General features: G+C 43.6%; 1 protein-coding gene across 2 annotated transcripts in view; it reads right to left on the bottom strand.

Moving 5' to 3' along the window:
* The window catches only part of LOC139443014 (voltage-gated delayed rectifier potassium channel KCNH1-like), a 60,798-nt gene extending 44,460 nt beyond the window's left edge, over positions 1 to 16,338 (bottom strand). For both annotated transcript variants that reach the window (XM_071223937.1, XM_071223936.1), the window contains exon 1: positions 15,764 to 16,338. In XM_071223937.1, coding sequence (XP_071080038.1) covers positions 15,764 to 15,842 — 79 coding nt within the window. In that variant the 5' untranslated portion in view covers positions 15,843 to 16,338. The remainder of the gene's footprint in view (positions 1 to 15,763) is intronic.
* Positions 16,339 to 26,781: the final 10,443 nt, after the last annotated feature.

The following is a 26,781-nucleotide window of genomic DNA, read 5'->3' on the forward strand; positions in this document are numbered from 1 at the left end:
TGTTGTGAACAGTAGTGTATTTTACAATTTGAAAAAGACATTACAAGATTAGCTTTAATAATACTTTCATAGAAATACCTTGTTTGTGAAAGTGGAAGGCGAATGAACTCTCAGGCTATGTTTGATATGACTTCATCTGATGCAAATTAATGACAATACATGATGTTATTCATATCACTCATGTTAAAATGTCCCATTTTCTTTACGCCATAACACAATTTTAAAACAGTAGTATTGTACCCTGAACTTTGGTAAATAATTAAAATTGATTTATCTCATGTGCAGTAGCGGTGAGGTTTTAAAAAAACATATTACTCTCTTGTCACGTGCATTGCTAAAAGCAGAGTGTTCTATTTCAATGAAGTGTTCAATTGACGATTACCTCTAAATACCTGGGGCCCGTGTTACAAACCGATCGTAGCCCTACGCCTATACTTAGACTTATGACAGTTCTAGTGTTACGATCGCTTTGTGAAACAGGGCCCATGTTTTAGACCACACTCCATTATCAAGCAGAGCGAGTGAGTGAGTGAGTTTTACGCCGCTTTAAGCAATATTCCAGCAATATCACGGAGAGGACACCAGGAATGGGCTTCACACATTTACCCATGTCGGGAATCGACCACGAGGCTACCCGACCGCCCCTTAAGCAGTGCGAACGTCATGACAATTTCACATGATGACAAAGTGTATAGGCACAAGGGTTTCATCACGAATATTATTAAGAAAAAACGTATGTCAGAGATATCATAGATATTTTGAAACAATAATATTTTTCGATACATTGTGCGACAATACGCACGAAACACTGATGAAACTAATGGATAAGTTCGTACACAAAGTTCGCTCGCGTCAACGCCAATAGTCGCAAAGTGATAATTTATCGAAGAAATTAACTCAAGCCCATTCACATTGATTCTGTGTTTCTTATCGGCGATTTAGCTTGGCGTAATGCCGAATTATTCATGTTCATCCGGGAACTTTGAACTTTTGTCGATCTCGAGTGTTTCTCTAATTAGTCCACTGCTGTACCGTCTGAATAATTGAACGAGACGATCCTTTCTCATTGAGACGCTTCCTTACTCTGTTAGTGTGCGATGATAAAATCTCACTGATCAGTGGCAAAACAGAAAAACGACGGGTGAGGAAGGAGGTGGAATATCGCTGATCGTGGCAGGGAAAAGATGGTCAGTGATCAAGTCAGGATAATTACTTTCCCGTGTATAAAACTGCTGAGACCGCTGTCTCTTATCATGTGTGAAAATTGCGCGTAAAACAAAAAGAATGTTTCCACGCGATGTTAGTACCAGGGGATACCCCACCCCGGTTCTGATTAGGATTTGTGGCAAAAACAGGGTACGTTTCCCTCGAGGAAATATTAAATATTTCACGAGGACAAACAGATACTTAATGAAGAACCTGAGCACCACTAGGGACTGTTTGTGTACACAACTACTGTTCGCCATCGTTCATGACCGGGCATAGGCGTCATGCATTATACACGTGCAGGTGCAAGACCAGGGACGACACGTGCAGGAACAAGACGGGGTCATGTACATGTATTACACACGTGTAGACACAAGGGTTAGACATATTGACGGTACGCCAGGGTGCAAGACGGGGCAAGACTGCATGTATTACACACGTGTAGACACAAGGGTTAGACATATTGACGGTACGCCAGGGTGCAAGACGGGGCAAGACTGCATGTATTACACACGTGTAGACACAAGGGTTAGACATATTGACGGTACGCCAGGGTGCAAGACAGGGCAAGACTGCATGTATTACACAAGTGTAGACACAAGGGTTAGACATATTGACGGGTCGCCAGGGTGCAAGACAGGGCAAGACTGCATGTATTACACAAGTGTAGACACAAGGGTTAGACATATTGACGGTACGCCAGGGTGCAAGACGGGGTCATGTATTGCACACGTGTAGACACAAGGGTTAGACATATTGACGGTACGCCAGGGTGCAAGACAGGGCAAGACTGCATGTATTACACACGTGTAGACACAAGGGTTAGACATATTGACGGTACGCCAGGGTGCAAGACGGGGCAAGGCTGCATGTATTACACACGTGTAGACACAAGGGTTAGACATATTGACGGTACGCCAGGGTGCAAGACGGGGCAAGACTGCATGTATTACACACGTGTAGACACAAGGGTTAGACATATTGACGGTACGCCAGGGTGCAAGACAGGGCAAGACTGCATGTATTACACAAGTGTAGACACAAGGGTTAGACATATTGACGGTACGCCAGGGTGCAAGACGGGGTCATGTATTGCACACGTGTAGACACAAGGGTTAGACATTTTGACGGTACGCCAGGGTGCAAGACAGGGCAAGACTGCATGTATTACACACGTGTAGACACAAGGGTTAGACATATTGACGGTACGCCAGGGTGCAAGACAGGGCAAGACTGCATGTATTACACACGTGTAGACACAAGGGTTAGACATATTGACGGGTCGCCAGGGTGCAAGACGGGGTCATGTATTGCACACGTGTAGACACAAGGGTTAGACATATTGACGGTACGCCAGGGTGCAAGACGGGGCAAGACTGCATGTATTACACACGTGTAGACACAAGGGTTAGACATATTGACGGTACGCCAGGGTGCAAGACGGGGCAAGACTGCATGTATTACACAAGTGTAGACACAAGGGTTAGACATATTGACGGTACGCCAGGGTGCAAGACGGGGTCATGTATTGCACACGTGTAGACACAAGGGTTAGACATTTTGACGGTACGCCAGGGTGCAAGACAGGGCAAGACTGCATGTATTACACACGTGTAGACACAAGGGTTAGACATATTGACGGGTCGCCAGGGTGCAAGACGGGGTCATGTATTGCACACGTGTAGACACAAGGGTTAGACATATTGACGGTACGCCAGGGTGCAAGACAGGGCAAGACTGCATGTATTACACACGTGTAGACACAAGGGTTAGACATATTGACGGGTCGCCAGGGTGCAAGACGGGGTCATGTATTGCACACGTGTAGACACAAGGGTTAGACATATTGACGGTACGCCAGGGTGCAAGACGGGGCAAGACTGCATGTATTACACACGTGTAGACACAAGGGTTAGACATATTGACGGGTCGCCAGGGTGCAAGACGGGGTCATGTATTGCACACGTGTAGACACAAGGGTTAGACATATTGACGGTACGCCAGGGTGCAAGACGGGGCAAGACTGCATGTATTACACACGTGTAGACACAAGGGTTAGACATATTGACGGTACGCCAGGGTGCAAGACAGGGCAAGACTGCATGTATTACACAAGTGTAGACACAAGGGTTAGACATATTGACGGGTCGCCAGGGTGCAAGACGGGGCAAGACTGCATGTATTACACACGGGTAGACACAAGGGTTAGACATATTGACGGTACGCCAGGGTGCAAGACGGGGCAAGACTGCATGTATTACACACGTGTAGACACAAGGGTTAGACATATTGACGGGTCGCCAGGGTGCAAGACGGGGTCATGTATTGCACACGTGTAGACACAAGGGTTAGACATATTGACGGTACGCCAGGGTGCAAGACGGGGCAAGACTGCATGTATTACACACGTGTAGACACAAGGGTTAGACATATTGACGGGTCGCCAGGGTGCAAGACGGGGTCATGTATTGCACACGTGTAGACACAAGGGTTAGACATATTGACGGTACGCCAGGGTGCAAGACAGGGCAAGACTGCATGTATTACACACGTGTAGACACAAGGGTTAGACATATTGACGGTACGCCAGGGTGCAAGACAGGGCAAGACTGCATGTATTACACAAGTGTAGACACAAGGGTTAGACATATTGACGGTACGCCAGGGTGCAAGACAGGGCAAGACTGCATGTATTACACAAGTGTAGACACAAGGGTTAGACATATTGACGGGTCGCCAGGGTGCAAGACAGGGCAAGACTGCATGTATTACACAAGTGTAGACACAAGGGTTAGACATATTGACGGGTCGCCAGGGTGCAAGACGGGGTCATGTATTGCACACGTGTAGACACAAGGGTTAGACATATTGACGGGTCGCCAGGGTGCAAGACGGGGCAAGACTGCATGTATTACACACGTGTAGACACAAGGGTTAGACATATTGACGGGTCGCCAGGGTGCAAGACGGGGTCATGTATTGCACACGTGTAGACACAAGGGTTAGACATATTGACGGTACGCCAGGGTGCAAGACGGGGCAAGACTGCATGTATTACACACGTGTAGACACAAGGGTTAGACATATTGACGGTACGCCAGGGTGCAAGACAGGGCAAGACTGCATGTATTACACAAGTGTAGACACAAGGGTTAGACATATTGACGGGTCGCCAGGGTGCAAGACGGGGTCATGTATTGCACACGTGTAGACACAAGGGTTAGACATATTGACGGGTCGCCAGGGTGCAAGACGGGGCAAGACTGCATGTATTACACACGTGTAGACACAAGGGTTAGACATATTGACGGTACGCCAGGGTGCAAGACGGGGTCATGTATTGCACACGTGTAGACACAAGGGTTAGACATATTGACGGTACGCCAGGGTGCAAGACGGGGCCATGTATTGCACACGTGTAGACACAAGGGTTAGACATATTGACGGTACGCCAGGGTGCAAGACTGCATGTATTGCACAAGTGTAGACACAAGGGTTAGACATATTGACGGTACGCCAGGGTGCAAGACAGGGCAAGACTGCATGTATTACACAAGTGTAGACACAAGGGTTAGACATATTGACGGTACGCCAGGGTGCAAGACGGGGCAAGACTGCATGTATTACACACGTGTAGACACAAGGGTTAGACATATTGACGGGTCGCCAGGGTGCAAGACGGGGCAAGACTGCATGTATTACACACGTGTAGACACAAGGGTTAGACATATTGACGGTACGCCAGGGTGCAAGACGGGGCCATGTATTGCACACGTGTAGACACAAGGGTTAGACATATTGACGGTACGCCAGGGTGCAAGACTGCATGTATTGCACACGTGTAGACACAAGGGTTAGACATATTGACGGTACGCCAGGGTGCAAGACGGGGCAAGACTGCATGTATTACACACGTGTAGACACAAGGGTTAGACATATTGACGGGTCGCCAGGGTGCAAGACGGGGTCATGTATTGCACACGTGTAGACACAAGGGTTAGACATATTGACGGTACGCCAGGGTGCAAGACGGGGCAAGACTGCATGTATTACACACGTGTAGACACAAGGGTTAGACATATTGACGGTACGCCAGGGTGCAAGACAGGGCAAGACTGCATGTATTACACAAGTGTAGACACAAGGGTTAGACATATTGACGGTACGCCAGGGTGCAAGACGGGGTCATGTATTGCACACGTGTAGACACAAGGGTTAGACATATTGACGGTACGCCAGGGTGCAAGACGGGGCCATGTATTGCACACGTGTAGACACAAGGGTTAGACATATTGACGGTACGCCAGGGTGCAAGACTGCATGTATTGCACAAGTGTAGACACAAGGGTTAGACATATTGACGGTACGCCAGGGTGCAAGACAGGGCAAGACTGCATGTATTACACAAGTGTAGACACAAGGGTTAGACATATTGACGGTACGCCAGGGTGCAAGACGGGGCAAGACTGCATGTATTACACACGTGTAGACACAAGGGTTAGACATATTGACGGGTCGCCAGGGTGCAAGACGGGGCAAGACTGCATGTATTACACACGTGTAGACACAAGGGTTAGACATATTGACGGTACGCCAGGGTGCAAGACGGGGCCATGTATTGCACACGTGTAGACACAAGGGTTAGACATATTGACGGTACGCCAGGGTGCAAGACTGCATGTATTGCACACGTGTAGACACAAGGGTTAGACATATTGACGGTACGCCAGGGTGCAAGACAGGGCAAGACTGCATGTATTACACAAGTGTAGACACAAGGGTTAGACATATTGACGGTACGCCAGGGTGCAAGACGGGGTCATGTATTGCACACGTGTAGACACAAGGGTTAGACATATTGACGGTACGCCAGGGTGCAAGACTGCATGTATTGCACACGTGTAGACACAAGGGTTAGACATATTGACGGTACGCCAGGGTGCAAGACAGGGCAAGACTGCATGTATTACACAAGTGTAGACACAAGGGTTAGACATATTGACGGGTCGCCAGGGTGCAAGACGGGGCAAGACTGCATGTATTACACAAGTGTAGACACAAGGGTTAGACATATTGACGGGTCGCCAGGGTGCAAGACGGGGTCATGTATTGCACACGTGTAGACACAAGGGTTAGACATATTGACGGTACGCCAGGGTGCAAGACAGGGCAAGACTGCATGTATTACACACGTGTAGACACAAGGGTTAGACATATTGACGGTACGCCAGGGTGCAAGACGGGGCAAGACTGCATGTATTACACAAGTGTAGACACAAGGGTTAGACATATTGACGGGTCGCCAGGGTGCAAGACGGGGTCATGTATTGCACACGTGTAGACACAAGGGTTAGACATATTGACGGTACGCCAGGGTGCAAGACAGGGCAAGACTGCATGTATTACACACGTGTAGACACAAGGGTTAGACATATTGACGGTACGCCAGGGTGCAAGACAGGGCAAGACTGCATGTATTACACAAGTGTAGACACAAGGGTTAGACATATTGACGGTACGCCAGGGTGCAAGACAGGGCAAGACTGCATGTATTACACACGTGTAGACACAAGGGTTAGACATATTGACGGTACGCCAGGGTGCAAGACGGGGCAAGGCTGCATGTATTACACAAGTGTAGACACAAGGGTTAGACATATTGACGGGTCGCCAGGGTGCAAGACGGGGTCATGTATTACACAAGTGTAGACACAAGGGTTAGACATATTGACGGGTCGCCAGGGTGCAAGACAGGGCAAGACTGCATGTATTACACACGTGTAGACACAAGGGTTAGACATATTGACGGTAAGCCAGGGTGCAAGACGGGGCAAGACTGCATGTATTACACACGTGTAGACACAAGGGTTAGACATATTGACGGTACGCCAGGGTGCAAGACAGGGCAAGACTGCATGTATTACACACGTGTAGACACAAGGGTTAGACATATTGACGGGTCGCCAGGGTGCAAGACGGGGTCATGTATTGCACACGTGTAGACCTATTCTGATCTTTTGGCTATGTTAAAGTGCGTTTAGTTTATTTGTAAAACATATATTGGTATTCACGTTTCTCCAGTATAATCTTTGTTAGAGGGTAATATCATTATAGCATTATAGCAAAACTCCAGCAACGTTACGGCGGTGACACAAGAAATGTGCTTCACACATTGTACCCATGCGGGGAGTCGCCCCATGTCTTCGGCGTTTAAACACGTAAATAGAGACGAGAGCATATCATAATATTTGAGGTGAGGTGAGGTGAAATTGGGTTTAACGTCGCGTCCAAGATTATTGCACTTATATAGCGACGTGCATGCGCGTGCGTGCGTGCGTGCGTGCGTGCGTGTGTGGGTGTGTGTGTGTTTGTGTTTGTGTTTGTGCCTGCTTGTACTAATCCGGACTGATGCCGACACCATGCCGCAGTTTAACATGAATACCCCACTCAGACACAGTATACTGACTCCCAGCCGACCAGTCCTTGTTTAGCCCCTTAATACCGAGCGCCAGACAGGGTAACAACAAGTACCATCTTTTAACGTCTTTTGGTATGACGCGGCCGGGGATCGAACCCAGGCCCTTCCGCTCTCCGGGCGGACGCTCTACCACTAGACCACGGAGGCGGTCACTATCATATTGAGAAGAGATCATTCCAGTTGATTAATGCGAACGCCTTAAACCAAGAGCGAGGTGAAACCCCTTTGTCATCATCTAAACACGAACACTTTGGACAAGGCAGTTTCATTCCGACTGCGGTGATATGTCATGATTTCACGTGTTTCGATCGTGGATTATGTACATTATCATCAATAATGAGAAACCGACTCTAATGAATTTCGTGAATACTCACAGTAGGTGCATTAGTGGATTTCTGTCCATAAGGGAATACAAGCGTCTAATGAGAACCAGCCTTATTACAATAAGCTGAAACAAAGTTCATGATATGAAAGCCGTATCCTAGTAGCGATCAATGACTCATAGTCTCCGCATCCTAAGGATGTACAGTGGCCATTACGGGGATATTACAGGGCTCCACGAAGAATTTTTATTTTTTAATGAAAACAAAATATTTTGAGTGAGCAGTCAAAACAAAACTATCCTAATAGTCACTGTAGAGTTGTTGGGAAATGATTCCGGAATATTACATTTCATAACATAAGGAATGCTCTACCATTTAACCCTGATCTTTTTACTTCTCGATTGTAACACATCGTCCCTATATAATTTTCAGACTGACTTAAAAGCAACTGTGTTGTAGAATTATTATTTTTTAATGAAAAAAATATTTTGAGTGAGCAGTAAAAACAAGACTCTGGTAAAACTATCCTAAAAGTCACTTTAGAGTTGTTGGGAACTGATTCCGAAATATTACATTTCATAATATAAGGAATGCGCTTCAGTTTAACCCTGATCTGAACTTCTCAATTGTAACACGTCGTCCCTTTAAATTATTCAGCAGCTGTGTTGTAACAAATATAAATGCTCTGGCATGGTAAAGTTGCCATCATGTACTCAATAATTCAGGTTCAGTCTTTTATAAGTATTCATATACTGTACCATGACACTAGTATAACATTCAAATGGCGTTGAACGAAGCTTACTCACCCGAAAACAGCCTTTCTGATAATACCAGCAGGAAAATAAGTAGTCGTCGTCATTATTCTTGATGTCGTCGTCGTCATCATCATTATCATCATCATCATCATCGTCGTCATCGTCATCGTCATCGTCATCGTCATCATCATCATCGATTATTATCATCGTCGTCGTCGTCGTCGTCATCATCATCATCATCATCATCATCATTATTATTATTATTATTATTATTATTATTTACACATTAAAATAAAAAAAATGCAGCAAAGAGGGTTTGGGTGATCCTGGCACAGTCAGGCTGGTTAGGCTCATCATCAGCTCAGGGCCCTTGCCCCCTCTACACGCAGCCCAGACAGCAAATTGGACTTCTCCCAGGAAGCGCTGCCTAGTCATATCCACCCAGAACTTTTCGGAGAATGTGAAGACTCCCCAACACTGCAGCCTTCTGCATTACCCAGATTGTCAGAAGGGATGTATTCCCGGTAGCAAACCCTCCCAATGTCAGTCAACAGATTCGGAGCTACCAAACCTAAGGCACCGAGTACAATGGGGAGTCAGACACCTTGGTACTTGGGATGCAAACGTGACATTTCGAAAGCGAGGTCCGTATATTTGCCATGTTTTTCCTTGCCAATCACATTAGTGTCAAAAGGGACAAAAAATTCAATGATATAAATGCTTTCTTTGGATTTATCAAAAAGGACAAGATCAGGTGTGTTGGCATGGATACGTCTGAGGCTATAAACGGGACTATTCCAAAGAATTGTGTATTTATCATTTTCCATGACACCCTCTACATATTCTGGGTCGTACCATGGATGGGCCTCTGTGTCAAAACCACAAGCATGGCGAAGATGGTGATAAAATGATCGAGCCACTCAAGCATGCCGTTTAAGACACTGTGTTTGTGCCAAAGCTGGGCATCCACTGACAATGTGTTGGACAGTATCATTACATTCACTGCAAAATCTACATTTTCATGCAAAATTACACATTGACGGTTTCGAGTGGAAAGTGACTGGTCCTGAGCAGCAAACAGAAAGCCTTCTGTTTCACTTTTCAGGCCAGCCGACTTCCTCCAAGAGATGGACTCTGCAGGGTTGCTGATCTTCTCGAGACACTGCACATAAACGCGATGCAGTGGTCGTTCAGATAGCCTCTCCCTGAAAAAACGGAATCCGAGCCGATTTGATATGGCACTTCGGATTGTTAACACTCATGTCTCTACCATCCAGCAGTACAGAACCATCCCCTAAATCAACACTGACATTGAGATTATGCCCCACATCCTTGGCTCGTTTAAGAAAACTGTGGAATGCCTTGTTTTGATCATGAGTCTTGACATGCTTCACAAGAGGATAATCGGATACATAAATGTGTGCAAAAGTTCACAATACAATTCTATAATGAAGAGCCTCAACGTTAATCAACCCACGCCCTCCCATCATAATTGGTATATATAAGCGATTGATTGAAGAGCGAGGGTGATTCTTCGTGCGAGGGTGTCAATACCCTGAATTTCTTCTTTCGTCCAATCAACAACAGAAGAATACGAAAGGACGAACCCCTTGACTATTTTTGGCTTTGGCTTTATAGCGAGCGTTCAGCTCTAAACCTAAGATTTTCTTTAGTCTACATTTGCAATCTGTCCGAAGTTTGTCTTTGATATGGGCATTCTGGAGTTTGTCTCTAACCTGCATCGCTAACCTAAAAGGATTTAGTGACAAAAAAGAGAAAAGTTATGGACTAAAAGAATCCGCCTGAACTATTCCTCTTCTTATAGAAATAGGTTCCGAAGTCACCGCCTGCCCCTGTCAATACATCTCAAGTTGAGCAATTCATTAAGAAGTAAAACAAGGAGTCGCTCGGGGAGGTCAATGCATTCCAGTGACTTCAGAATCCATTCGTGAGGTACAGAATCATAAGCTTCTCTAAGTCTATCCAACACATTGAGAGGGTGCGGTGGTAAGTTTTAACCTCTTCAAGGATTATTTTGTAAACCAACAGTTGATCCTTGCAACCCCTACGATGTTCTAGTCCTATGTATGTATCATCCATATTCCTTATAACTTATATGACGATTCCTATATTGAAATATAGGGGGAATGTATATGACAAGTTTATCATAACTCATCTGACATATGCAGGCTTTCGGGATTTAGTACCGGGTTTGACATTTAAAAATACTGGCACAGATGTTGACAAATGTTACTGAACCAGCTAATACGTGTAGGTTCTCACATAAAGTGATATATCGTTATATGTGGTTGGAATATTCCAGACATTTCCACTCACTCTAAAACATATTGTCTGCTACCAATGACAAAGCCGGCCGAACCATGTTGCACATATTCTCTAAAAAATAAGCTCCACCAGATATACTGCGTCGTGCGATGTCCAGAATGAAACACCTGACAATTATCTCCATGAACCTACATTTGTGTCTGAGCACGTCTCCTCATTCATCATCTCACCTCTGACGTCAATACACCCGACACCGCATTGAAAACATTAAATAATTATAAAACTCCTAGATTCTACTTTGTCTCGCGAAAGGTTAGGTAGACTGGCTGATTCTCTGGCGTTTCGAATGACAATTACATTGAATTTTTGCTTTCTTCCTTGTCACAGAGTCGGCATAAAACCATTCTGTGGAATCAGCAGAAGTATGACCATGCCACCTGAACATCGTTTCGAACATTTCTTTTTCTCTGTGCTCTTCTAAGAACACAATTAAAACATCCAATGAGAGCACAGCTGTTGTTTTATGATTTCAATATAACTTTCCCCCATTATTTTGTTCTGCGTTCTGCTTTTTTTATTCATAACAAAGGAAAACCAGTTTGAATTTGATCCCGTTTCAGTTCCCAAAGGAGGCTGATATTTGATGATTGTTTTTTTATAATTCCATTGCAAATCACATTTTTGTAAAAGAATTCCTGTAAATATTACGTGTTAATGTGGCCAAGATGACCAGATTCGAGTCAACAATATCAAGATGAATACACATCTTCGCTAAATAGGTATGATGTTTCAAAGGTCACGACATTGTTATTTCGTCAGTTTAAGTACTGCCAGTGAGTTCGTGAAGAAATGATTTGCCTTTGCATGTGTTTGTGACGGGTGCCAACGATGGGACAGGATACGCTCACCTTTTCGCGAACACTTGGTACCATCACTATGAAATAGTGATTCATAAACACATGCTCATGATATAGTCGGATTAGGGCAGTCGACACTGCTTTAGGCACATCTTTCTTATGAATATGGAAAAGAATTTTGTCGCTTTTATGTTGGTAACATTCCTCTCTTATGAGCAGTACAAATAGAACATGCAGTGAATCGAACTCAGGTCGTCGGTGAGACGAGCGAACGCGAACAACTAGGCCCATCAGATGTACAGATACAGATGAAACATCCCCGATTAATCTCCTATATATTATCATATAAATTTTACGTACATAACAAACTCTCTACAGCGATTATGTTAATCTCAATTCTGATCAAATAATAATTTCAGATACAATTTCGTCCGACCATTGCATTAAAATGTTGGTACTTTTTTAACTGAATCACTGTTGATGAGGGAGGAAACGTGTATAAACGTGTATTGTATTTTGTTTTAGCCAAGATGGCGGACGTTTCCGAGCGAAATCGTGTATAACGAACAACGAATATAACGAACTGATTTCTCCGGTCCCTTACTGTTCGCTATATCCATGTTCTACTGCACAAATATAAAACGTCAACAGTGGAAAATATTTAACTCGATTATCTTGCGTAACAGATTCCACATGCGTGAAAGGCAAAATAGTGGTGAAAATTATATTATTGGATCACTGAAATTCAGCAATGGCACCAGGTGTTCGCTAAAAGGGTAAGAATGTCGGGTTCTAGCACCCGCCACTCAAACAATTGCATAAAAAAGTGCAAGCAATGATTAACCGAAGGAAAACGTCAGATGGAAGGTGTCCGACATCATATCATTAAAGGGAGGTTAGCATCTATTGTTACACAGACATGGTCCTGATCAGAAACTAACTTCGAGACTAAAACAATACATATACTACTCAGCTTTTCATAGGGATATTTTTATCGTTCTATGATACACAAAACTGGCAAGAAATATGGCAAGGGTATAATTTATATGGAATGACATATCTGATTTTCCCTATCAAAACTAGAGTTGTGATATATTGGTAATGCACGGTTATTTGTCAACGATCACAGTGTATACCAAGGCAAGATGTAAGAATTTAACGCTAAATAATTTGTTTTCATGTTCTTTGTGCTCTATATGTTTAAAGTATGGAAGGGGATATTGACTGGGGTGTCTTTCTGTGGCTCAAAATGCAGAAATAGTCTCAGGAGGGCTTTGGTTCAAAGTGTACCAAGGAGAACTTTGTCCAACTACCGGACACACAAGCAGTGGTACATGTATGGCTGATCCAGAGACACAACAGTCGTATTGCCAGGAACACTGAATGCGCGTATCCCAAGGGCCACATTTAATAAGAACATTTTCGGACTCATATTAAAGCGCCAGTTTCAATGTTGAAAACATATTTTATGAATAATGTCGGAAGTGATCCAACGACAAACTACTAGCAATGGTAGATTTAGGACTTTGGCAGATTCGCAGAAATTCTAAACACGGACAGGTCTATGACCTAAGGTGATCTTTCATCACGTATTGACACTCCCTCTGACTATAGGGGAGGGGGGAGGTCTGGAGTCAAGGATTGTTGACAGTAAATGATGTCACTCCTGTTTGCCCGAGAAACGCAGCATTAGCAACGGCATTTTCAATATAACGTCATCTCGCGCGTTCAGACTTGTCAACTAAAATCTTTCCCCGTGTAGAAAATTGTTACATTTAAATAAATCGATTTGTAAAAAAAGCCACTTGAGTTTTGAACAGAATGACGAAAGAATATTTTATCAATCAATTGTGTAACGCAGGTCGTTCCGGGCAGTAACACAACAGAACGCACTGAAATCATTGCCGAGTCAACAGTTACAATAGCGTTTTCGAATTCTGAAAACACAAACTGCGTCACGTCACGGTACATCATGTAAGCAGGATAGCAATCAGGTTAGCTATGACACACGAGTTCCGTAACATTGGTTTCATTTGCAACATATGGTACAAAACATAATACCAATTATGTAATCACAAACAACTCACCAACTCATCATTTAAACATGTAATAGACGTTCAACGTATACAATTTAACGCTTGACGTCATTCCTCTACGTTAAGGAAGAGACGAGTTGTTGGTGATTTGTGTGAATACTGTTGTTACATTGCTTGTGACATTGTTACATTTGTCCTTATTAATGAGTTTCTAAATAACTCGAGTCGTATATGTATGAGCGTCATTGGTATGACCATTGTTATTTACACATGAAGAGCGCAATGGCCTCTATTTAAGCCCAGCGGACGCCGCTTTGCGGGGGGTGCGATAAACACAGAGCGCGCTCCCCCTGAAATCGACAGCAGTTCGTACTTTTCAAGTTGTTTTTGTGTCCTGGTTTGAGAGACGATTGATCTAAATACCGTTATTGTTGTCTCATCTTCGACAATCAATATCAGCATATGATATATGACTTTGTTTAATTATCTCCATTACATGACTTATCTAATTTTAATGTAGCCATTTGTATGCGTCACTGAAAGTCATACTTAGTGTACATATGAACGGGGTTTTTTACAACTTTGTAATCATTAACTTTATTTAAATCGACATATGCAATAACATGAGACTGCATGGGAACATATATTTTAGAGATGTTAAGTGGATTAAAGAAAACAACAATACACCAGTTGCAGATATGTGACATATTTTTCTACTTATGCTTAAATTACATGATCGAATGAGTATGTCACTTGGGCATTAAAGGCTATAATTTTTCAGGATACTTGTGAGCAAATATACACTATTTTGTTTACAGAGAAAACTTTTCAGATACATTGTTTATTTGTTTTTTGTTTAACGCCGCACTCAGCAATATTACAGCCATATGACGGGGGTCTGTAAATGATTGAGTCTGGACCAGAGAATCCAGTGATTGACATCATTAGAACTGATCCACGCAATTGGGATACGATGACATGCATCAACCAAGTCAGCGAAACTGACCGCCCGATCCCGTTAGTCGCCTCTTACGACAAGCAAAGTCGCCTTCTACGGCAAGCATGGGTTGTTATGTCTTCTTTAGTCTGTATGCTATAACATACAGCCAATGATTGTTGACTGGTAATCGCTGTAACTATATTTTCCACCGCTGTTACATTCAATTTAAATAGATACCAATTCTATTACGATTTAAGCAAAATAACAAAAAATTAATTTAGGGTTTGAAATTAAAATTTTACACATCGGTTAAATTTTCACAGCACTTCTAAACAATATCGTCAATTCCTTTATAATTAATTTGTATGTTCGTCGATTGTCGTGTTTTTCAAACATAATTCTTATACTGCCTTTAAAGCTTTTAAACCATTAAACAACTCATATTCACACACTACCCTAAATACGACAGCGGTTCTGCCTGTTGTATTATAAGGCTGTGTAGAACACTGTTGAAAGATAGTTCAGGTGCTTTTCCCTTGTCACTCGTCTTTCCGACATTACCGTCGCCTGTGTGCTTCGATGACATTATGTCCCTTAATAATGATCGACTGCCTTTGATGGCTAGCAGTGCCGTGTTCGCTGGCAAATCCATGATGGCGGAAAATACCTGATCGAAGGTCCGATGACCATAAAGGTACGCTGTCCACAAGGTCATAGCTACCTGACAAATCTGTAATAAAACTCATCAAATGTTGTGACAACTGTCAAACTCCGGAATAAATACCCTATTAAACACACACAAACACCGACAGTACCTAGCTGACAATCAACCATACATGTGTTACTATGGAGAGGTGTGTGTATATGTGTGTTGGTACTTACGTTGGCCATTGGATCGACGGATGATGTTTTCAAGAAAGGTGTTCTGGGGGGCCACAAGCCCACGTCTCGCCCCGGGCATGTTGGTTGAAGTGACACCTTAGTTCTCGGGTAGATACACGACCAGGTATGTCAGCGATGCGTTGCCACACCTGGCGAGGTGACCGGACAGGTATCCATGTTTGAAGTCAGTTCTGTAAACACATAGGCTCTCTTGGCTTGTATTTCCCTAGGTCTTCTCAGCTGTCAGTTCTTCTAACTCCAACCACGTATATCAGGCAGGTATTCTCTTTAAGCCAATCTATCATTAATAAGGCAGGGCTCAAGTGCGCATGTCAAGGCACTTATTATGCAAATGATGTAAATTATATCATGTTACCGATTCCCTCTGAAGCTGACTGGCATGCTGTTTCTGTCGCCATGGTGACAAGGTGATGGTAAGGGTAGTGTCACAATATCAAGCGACAGACCTACGTCCGCACACCCAGGCTACAACAGGCGTTCACGGGACCAAATATTCCCTCTCACCTGTTCGAGAGGAAACAGGAGAAAGTTTGGCACAGGTCAAATATCGTGTCTCCCTGTCGGGCATTCAATGATGGGACAGGTGGACTAATTAGCACCTGAGCGGGTATAGACGCTGAGAGGTGTTACTGCTTCCCTCACACCTGAGCGTTCGATACAAATCAATGGACAGTAAAGCCAGGCGGAGACACTGAAAGTGGCAGCTACTAGTACCACTTTAGTGTTGACGAACACAGGTTCCAACTAATCGATAGCTTCATGCCATATAAGGCAGGCAGCACACGCCTAGCTCCAAGTAAAACAAAGCATCGGTCGCACGACCTACTCGTCACGGACAGAAGCTGGTATTCAAACTAGATAATACCAAAATAATGTCTACAGGATATGACGCTGATCGGTACCTTCAGTTCGTCAATTATTCATTCATAAATCATACAATTGGGTGCTTATATTGGTTAGAACGACATTCCATAACACGGCGACATAGCAAAACCTGCATACAGGATATAACGAGGGAAGGATGTGCGACCACAGCACCTGTGTGTGTCATTCTGTGGACAATGGCCACAGCAGTCATCCGTGAAACTATCGTTCCAAATGAAGACACAATTGTGTTGCTCGTAAACTTGAATACCAAACAACAATGTAGCAACAGGTTGGTATTTGGAATTGTCCACATACATAAACCTGATCAGTGTCGCGGGCAGTTGTGTCTGAGTACATAACATAAGCAATATAGAAGAGTATGTTACTTAGTCTTTTTAGTTTTTTTTGTTGGTGGGTGGGGTTGGAGGTTGGGGTTGGGGTTGGGGTTGGGGTGGGGGTAGGGGTGGGGGTGGAGTCGATATTTGCTGAAAAAAAAATCCAGGATTATGTTGTTACGTAGAGGATTGGGAGTATATGTGAATGTGGGTTTCTTTGTATGATAGTTGTACTGGCGTTGATGGATAGTATATGTAAGTTTTGTTGGGGATATGGGTATATATAGTATAGAAGGGATATATACGGTATGGAAGGTGATGTGAGCAATGGAAGGGGTATATACGGTATTGAAGGTGTAGATACGTTATCGAATTCGATGGGGTAGATACGGTATGGAAGGGGTATGCACGGTATTGGAAAAGGTATATGCGGTATGAGCAAAGTTATATACGGTATGCAATTAGTATGTACGTATTGAAGACGTATATGCGGTATTGGAGAGGTAGATACGGTATGGTAGGGGTATTTACGGTATGGAAGGGGTATATGCGGTATGGAAGGGGTATATGCGGCATGGAAGGGGTATATGCGGCATGGAAGGGGTATATACCCTATGGAAGGGGTAATTACGGTATGGAAGGGTTATATACGGTATGGAAGGGGTATATGCGTTATGGAAGGGGTATATACGGTATGGAAGGGGTATATGCGTTATGGAAGGGGTATTTACGGTATGGAAGGGGTATATACGGTATGGAAGGGGTATTTACGGTATGGTAGGGGTAAATACGGTATGGAAGGGGTATATACGGTATGGAAGGGGTATATACGGTATGGAAGGGGTATATGCGGTATGGAAGGTTTATTTACGGTATGGAAGGTTTATTTACGGTATGGAAGGTTTATTTACGGTATGGAAGGGGTATATACGGTATGGAAGGGGTATATGCGTTATGGAAGGGGTATTTACGGTATGGAAGGGGTATATACGGTATGGAAGGGGTATTTACGGTATGGAAGGGTTATATACGGCTTGGAAGGGGTATATACGGTATGGAAGGGTTATATACGGCTTGGAAGGGATATATACGGTATGGAAGGGATATATACGGTATGGAAGGGGTATATACGGTATGGAAGGGGTATATACGGTATGGAAGCGTGTATACGGTATTGAACGGGTATTTACGAAATGAGAGCGGAATATGCGGTATGCGAAGTAGTATTTGCGGTATGGGAAGCGGTATATCGGTATTTAAAATGTTTATGCTGAATGGGAAGCGGTATATGCGGAAAAGGTATATCGGAAAAGGGAAATGAGTTATGAAGAAGTATATGCAGTAGGGGAAGCGGTATATGCAGTATGGGAAGATGTATATATACTATGAGAAGCGTTATATGCGGTTTGGGAAGAGGTATATACGGTAGGGGAAGACGAATATATGTGAAAGTTAGATGTGATGGGTTAAAAAGTATATGCGATATGGGAAGATGTATATATGGTATGAAATGGGTCTATACGGTATGGATGTTGTATATGAGGTATATGCAAATACAGGAAATGTATACAGTAAACTACGTTTAAAACGAACACGCTTATAACGAACTGACGGATATAACGAACATATGCTTTTGTCCCGGCCATTTTCTGTATATCTGCTTATAACGAACTACGGTTATATCGAACTAATACCCTTTGTGTTCGTTATAACCGTAGTTTACTGTATATGGTACTGGAACAGGTATATGCTGTATGGGAAGGGGAATATACGGAACGGGAAGCGGATGAAATGAAAAGTATAATGAAGTATACACTGATAGCTGATGTATATTGAACTATCTGAATGCTATAATATTTGAAGGATGACTTTTGTTTCCCAATCATGAGACCGATGTGGTCAATAACAAGGTCTATATTTACTGTCAAGGTACATAACACATCCTGACAGTAACAGGTTTATTAAGAATTTCGAAAACCACAACAACTTCGACCCCATTCTTCTGTTACCTTGTAGTCGGAGGTGAGGACGATGACAACGACGTATTGTGGCATACTTGGTAGACTAGCAACAATTGACAGAAAACGGTACACAAGTTTATCAATTATTTCTCATTGTTCAAGTGGATGTATCGATCTATGTCAGGAAAGACGTTGATCACAATGGTGCTGAGTATTCCCACGACGAACACGGTCTTCGAGAACGGCTAGGGCGGAACGACTTATAATATAGGAGAATCATCGCGACGCCTCGGATCAGTGGGTATTCATATACATGTTGCCCCAACGTTTAGCCTTGAAAACAATGGAACCAGATCTAAAACAATACAGCCGTCAATAATTATTGAATGGAAGCCGTCTCACTTGACTGTCATATAGAACCGTCACAGAATCTGACATCACGGCTCCTTCGGGCTATCCGGGTCAGAATTAGTCTTCAGCAACCCAAGTCGTAAGAGGCGACTCAGGGGATCCGGTGGTCAGGCTCGCTGACTTGGTTGGTGAATGCCATCGTATCCCAATGCTTGATGCTCATGATGTCAACCACTAGCTTGTCTGATCCAAACCGATTATTTACAGAATAGTCCTTGGTTCCGCGTTAAACAACAAACTAACTCCAAACCTCCACGGTCTGCCTTACTGTCGTAAGTCTATGATAATAATGAGTTTAAAACGGACCCATCTAAATGTTTATACTGCATACTCCATTTTGTGTTTGTCTGCCCGCTTTACACATCATTAAGACAAAAGTATATTCCTGTAAGAGTCTATAACAATACATGTATTAATACTTTTAGCAATCTCTTAAATAGCCAAAATGACTGTTTACTCAGAAATGTAGCTAAGTATGTGAAGGAAGCTCTATTATTACGTACAAAGACCTAATATTGTACACTTAGTATTGTTTTCAATGTAAATAGCCTCAATTGTGTGTTACTATATATAACTGAAATGTACATGGGCCTATGGCCTCCCATACATGACTAAACATATATATAATACTGCCAACAACGAAGATAACACTGTCGTAATAGGCAATAACATTTGGAAACGGACTCATCTAAAGGATTAAACACTCAACAAGGAAGATAACAACACTGTCGTAAGGTTGTTCAAGATACGAATTACGACCGCTTCGATCGAATATAGAGTCCTTGACGAATGTGTTTTCAGTGGCAGTTACGACGGGCAAACAACGGCATGACCGTGTGAAATATTCCCAATATAAACTTCCCATCTTGAATTATAACCCTAGCAGCCAGCCAGTTGAAGGAAGAAGACGGTAATCGTGACTTAGAAAACGAGAGAATACCGTATAAAACCTAATATAGTTAACAACTGCATCATCTAAATAAACACAAGGATAAAACAACAGTTGAACCTATCATTTGACTTAATTATATCAGTCTAAACTGATACTGATACAGTGTGTTCTGTAACAGTTCGTAATTCGATACAGTTTGTTCTGTACCAGTACATGCCAGTGCCATAGCACACGTTCGTGTCTCAGAACTACACGTAATTAGGTATTTTGCCATGTAGACGCGAGCCATTAGCATGGGGAGGACTCCGCACGCCTGCCAGCGCACACGCTGATAACACATCCCGGTGTCCCTGCCCTTCCGGTAGCTGCAGCGGTAAAACACATCTCATCAACAGATCTATTGATTCTCCGTTGTATAATGTTGTATTTACGTCGTCTCTTTAGACATTGAGTTCAGTGTAGACCGACGAAGTTGTGAGCAATTAAGACTGTGAGTTATGTATGTGTGACAGAAAGTGTGTGTGTGTGTGAGGGGGGGGGGGGGGGGGGGGTAGGGTAGGGGGGAGTCTTGTTTCTGTTGGAGGAGTGGGTCAAAGTGACGGTAGACAGTGACTTGTGTGTGTTGGAGGCGTGAGTCAAAGTGACGGTAGACAGTGACTTGTGTGTGTTGGAGGTGTGAGTCAAAGTGACGGTAGACAGTGACTTGTGTGTATTGGAGGAGTGAGTCTAAGTGATGATAGACAGTGACTTGTTTGTGTTGGAGGAGTGAGGCTAAGTGATGGTAGACAGTGACTTGTTTGTTGTAGGAGTGAGTCTAAGTGATGGTAGACAGTAACTTGTGTGTGTTTGAGGAGTAAGTGAAAGTGACGGTAGAGAGTGTGTGTTGTAGGAGTGAGTCTAAGTGATGATGGACACTGACTTGTGTGTAAGGGAGCAGTGAGTCTTAGAGAGAATAGACAGTGACTTGTGTGTGCTTGAGGAGTGAGTCAAAGTGACGGTAGACAGTGACTTGTGTGTTGGGGATTAGTGAGTCTAAGAGATGGTAGACAGTGACTTGTGTGTTGTAGGAGTGATTCTAAGAGATGATAGACAGTGACTTGTGTGTAAGGGAGGAGTGAAACTTAGAGAGAATAGACAGTGACTTGTGTGTGCTTGAGGAGTGAGTCAAAGTGACGGTAGACAGTGACTTGTGTGTTGGGGATTAGTGAGTCTAAGAGATGGTAGACAGTGACTTGTGTGTTGTAGGAGTGATTCTAAGAGATGATAGGCAGTGACTTGTGTGTAAGGGAGGAGTGAAACTTAGAGAGAATAGACAGTGACTTGTGTGTAAGGGCGGAGTGAGTCTAAGTGATGGTAGACAGTGACTTGTGTGTGTATTGGAGGAGTGAGTCTAAGTGATGATAGACAGTGACTTGTGTGTAAGGGAGGAGTGAGTCTAAGTGATGGTAGACAGTGACTTGTGTGTTTTTGAGAAATGAGTCAAAGTGACGGTAGACAGTGACTTGTGTGTTGTAGGAGTGAGTCTAAGTGATGGTAGACAGTGACTTGTGTGTGTTGTAGGAGTGAGTCTAAGTGATGGTAGACAGTGGCTTGTGTGTGTTGGAGGAGTGAGGCTAAGTGATGGTAGACAGTGACTTGTGTGTTTTTGAGAAATGAGTCAAAGTGACTTGTGTGTTGGGGAGGAGTGAGTCAAAGTGATGGTAGACAGTGACTTGTGTGTGTTGGATGACTGAGTCTAAAAGATGGTAGACAGTAACGTGTGCTGATGGGGGGAGTGAGCCTAAGAGAGAAAAGACAGTGACTCGTGTATTGGAGGAGTGAGTCTAAGAGAGGATAGACAGTGGTTTGTGTGTGTGGGAGGAGTGAGACAAAGTGACGGTAGACAGTGACTTGTGTTGATGGGGGGAGTGAGTCTAAGAGAGAATAGACAGTGACTTGTGTGTTGGGGAGGAGTGAGTCTAAGAGAGGATAGACAGTGACTTGTGTGTGTTGGGTTAAGGACTCTAAGTGATGGTAGGCAGTGACTTCAGTGTCAGAGGGATGAACGTAAGTGATGGTAGACAGTGACTTGTGTGTTGGAGGAGTGAGTCTAAGTGATGGTAGACAGTGACTTGTTTGTTGTAGGAGTGTGTCTAAGTGATGGTAGACAGTGACTTTTGTGTTGGGGAGGAGTGAATCTAAGAGAGAATAGACAGTGACTTGTGTGTTGGAGGAGTGAGGCTAAGTGAAGGTAGACAGTGACTTGTGTGTAAGGGAGGAGTGAGTCATTGTGACGGTAGACAGTGACTTGTGTGTTGGGGAGGAGTGAGTCTCAGAGACAATAGACAGTGACTTGTGTGTTGGGGAGGAGTACGGCTAAGTGATGGTAGACAGTGACTTGTATGTTGGAGGAGTGAGTCTAAATGATGGTAGACAGTGACTTGTGTGTTTGGGAGAAGTGAGTCTAAGAGTCGATAGACAGTGACTTGTGTGTTTGGGAGAAGTGAGTCTAAGAGTCGATAGACAGTGACTTGTGTGTTTGGGAGGAGTGAGTCTAAGAGACAATAGACAGTGACTTGTGTGTTGGGGAGGAGTACAGCTAAGTGATGGTAGACAGTGACTTGTGTGTTGGAGGAGTGAGTCTAAGTGATGGTAGACAGTGACTTGTTTGTTTTAGGAATGAGGAGTGAGTCTAAGTGACGGTAGACAGTGACTTGTGTGTAAGGGAGGAGTGAGTCAATGTGACAGTAGACAGTGACTTGTGTGTGTTGGAGGATTGAGTCTTAGCGATTGTAGAAAGTAACTTGTGTGCGCTTGAGGAGTGAGTCTTAGAGGGAATAGACAGTGACTTGTGTGTGTTAGAGGAGTGAGTCAGAGTGATGGTAGACAGTGACTTCTGTGTTGGGGAGGAGTACGGCTAAGTGATGGTAGACAGTGACTTGTGTTGATGGGGGGAGTGAGTCTAAGAGAGAATAGACAGTGACTTGTGTGTTGGGGAGGAGTACGGCTAAGTGATGGTAGACAGTGACTTGTGTTGATGGGGGGAGTGAGTCTAAGAGAGGATAGACAGTGGCTTGTGTGTGTTGGAGGAGTGAGGCTAAGTGATGGTAGACAGTGACTTGTGTGTTTTTGAGATGTGAGGCTAAGTGATGGTAGACAGTGACTTGTGTGTGTGGGAGAAGTGAGTCTAAGTGACTGTAGTCAGTGACTTATGTGTGTTGGAGGAGTGAGACAAAGTGACGGGAGACAGTGACTTGTGTGTGTTGGAGGCGTGAGTCAAAGTGACGGTAGACAGTGACTTGTGTGTTTTGGAGGAGTGAGGCTAAGTGATGGTAGACAGTGACTTGTGTGTAAGGGAGGAGTGAGTCAATGAGACGGTAGACAGTGACTTGTGTGTGTTGGAGGATTGAGTCTAAGCAATTGTAGAAAGTAACTTGTGTGTAAGGGAGGAGTGAGTCTTAGAGAGAATAGACAGTGACGTGTGTGTTAGAGGAGTGAGTCAAAGGGATGGTAGAAAGTGACTTGTGTGTTAGAGGAGTGAGTCAAAGTGACGGTAGACAGTGACTTGTGTGTGTTGTAGGAGTGAGTCTAAGTGATGGTAGACAGTGACTTGTGTGTGTTGTAGGAGTGAGTCTAAGTGATGGTAGACAGTGGCTTGTGTGTGTTGGAGGAGTGAGGCTAAGTGATGGTAGACAGTGGCTTGTGTGTTGGGGAGGAGTGAGTCAAAGTGATGGTAGACAGTAACTTGTGCTGATGGGGGGAGTGAGCCTAAGAGAGAAAAGACAGTGACTCGTGTATTGGAGGAGTGAGTCTAAGAGAGGATAGACAGTGACTCGTGTATTGGAGGAGTGAGTCTAAGAGAGGATAGACAGTGACTTGTGTGTGGGGGAGGAGTGAGACAAAGTGACGGTAGACAGTGACTTGTGTTGATGGGGGGAGTGAGTCTAAGAGAGAATAGACAGTGACTTGTGTGTTGGGGAGGACTGAGTCTAAGAGAGGATAGACAGTGACTTGTGTGTGTTGGGTTAGTGACTCTAAGTGATGGTAGGCAGTGACTTGAGTGTCAGAGGGATGAACGTAAGTGATGGTAGACAGTGACTTTTGTGTGTTGGAGGAGTGAGTTTAAGTGATGGTAGGCAGTGACTTGAGTGTCAGAGGGATGAACGTAAGTGATGGTAGACAGTGACTTGTGTGTGTTGGGTGAGTGAGTCTAATTGATGGTAGGCAGTGACTTTAGTGTCAGAGGGATGAACGTAAGTGATGGTAGACAGTGACTCTAAGAAATTGTAGCCAGTGACGTGTAATGAGAAGGAAGATTGATTCTAAATGTCAGTATGACGAAATACGTTTGTGTGTGTTGGGGGGGGGGGGGGGGGGGGGAGGGGGGGGGGGGGGGGGTTGGGGTGTGTGTGAGTGTTTAGGGGATGAGGTTGTGGGGAAAGTTAGACTACACAGAGACCATATGGTCTCTTGACTACATGATGGGGGACAGATAAAATACTGTCTCGGCAGACTAAAGGCATACGCCAACAATTATTCATATGTAATGCAATGTTCCCTCGTGTAAGTAAAGCTGACGTTGAATAAATGACACCAAGTAAGTTGAAATATAAATCATTCGTAACCAAGATAAAAGCTTGAAGCTGGGGCAGGTGTCAAAATGCTGTATCACGTGTACAAAGCAATGGGCGTCAGACATCATTCTCCATCACTAACCGTATAGATCTGTGGCCCATGTTGACCACTGTCTGGAGGATGACACAAAATATCACATCGATTATCTATTACTGTAACGTCATCAGTTTTCCATGATACAACGTTCACCAAAAGTGCTTGAAATATCAACTATACGTGGTGCCCACGACATACTACCACGTTTCAAAATGATACCCACGTGATCTTAATGATAAATGTCCCTTACAAATAAAGAGAAAAATAAAATAAAATGAGGGACACGTGCCGATGTTGGACAGACAAAACGTGGTTGGTCACATGCCATGGGCGATGGTATACGTTTACGCCTACGTTAACTACAAGGTGAAAAAGGAGGGCATAGTTAGCGTATACCTTATAGAGAACCACCATGGATGCGAGGGAAATAACACAAGAGTGATGTATGAGGATGTGCCGGAGACGAAGGTGTCAGGTTTCTTGGAAACACACCACACGTGTCAGGCCATGCCTGTATGGACCAAGGAAATGACACAAGAGTGAGGATGTGCCGAAGACGAAGGTGTCAGGTTTCTTTGAAACACACCACACGTGTCAGGCCATGCCTGTATGGACCAAGGATGGAGATTTGGGGGAAGACCGATGTTCAATAAAAGCTCGAGCGATGAGTTGATGTGTACAAGCATGCTCGACTTTATTATACAAATAAGTAACGTGAAACTTCAAACGTGAAATACATGCGCGTTATAATTTTACATTAATCTCGTGAAATTCAATGAATAGAAGTGTGAAATGCTTATTAATGTTTTGAACATTGCCTTTACTGCTGGATACTGAACTGATTGTGGAAGGCTCGGTGGCTGAGTGGGTTAGATCGCTGACTTTGTGTGCTGGCGATTAGTTGCCTCACCCTGGCAGGTGTGGGTTCGAATCCCGGACGGGACTCAATCCAAAAAAGTACTAGAATCTGTACTTTACTAAGAAAGTGTTATCCCAAATATAACATTTGTTACATTTGACCACTTTCTAAATGGCATTGTGTATTCAATCAATCATTCAATCAACCGATCTTTATAGTACATACTAGTATATACAGAGTAGTTCCAGGGTACATTTATACAATAGTATATACATCAATAACCATGTAGCTGTTAACTGAAACCGTTGAGTAAGTACATGCTTTCTAAGATTCATAGTCGTGAAAATGAACATTGACAAATATGTAATTATGATCGTAGTTTTAGTTTGGTGTATAACAAAAGTATAGGAATAATCATATAAGAAAATATACTACTTAAAAAGTTAAAAGGGTAAGTGTAACGATGATTGTGTTGTGTTACGTTAAATCCGCGGTCATCAATATCCCCCAAAATCTCACAGCTTGAAAATAATAATGTCAAGACAAACTTAAGGTTGATATTATTAGCAAAGTTCCACTCCGTCAGGGTGAGTATTACGAATTTAACCATGTTTAATCACATTCATTTAGTTCTTGCCACAATCATAGGTTACTGGAGAGGTATTCTAACCAGGGTCACGCGGTGTGTGAACTGATATTTCACAGATATATGATATTTATCTAATTATAAAGAAGCCAAATGGAGACTGTGCTTGAGTTCCATTTGTCAACCCTGGTAATCATCCCGTGGCAAGAGAGTTCACTGACTGTACCGAACTAGGCTGGAATTCCTGGGCTCGATCGTAGCGCCACCAGAGGATATTACGAGTTATGTCCCTTCCATGTCTCTAATATTGACCAATCAGATTCCATCACTCATATCACCTGCATTAATTTTGCTTCAAACAAAATGGCGGCGCTCAGTCAAGACGATCTGATCGATGATCAAGATCAAAAGTGTAAGAAAACGGGTCTTACCTCGC

This window comes from Haliotis cracherodii, unplaced genomic scaffold (assembly GCF_022045235.1).
Source record: "Haliotis cracherodii isolate W230 unplaced genomic scaffold, xgHalCrac1.p SCAF_5, whole genome shotgun sequence".
NCBI lineage: Eukaryota > Metazoa > Mollusca > Gastropoda > Lepetellida > Haliotidae > Haliotis > Haliotis cracherodii.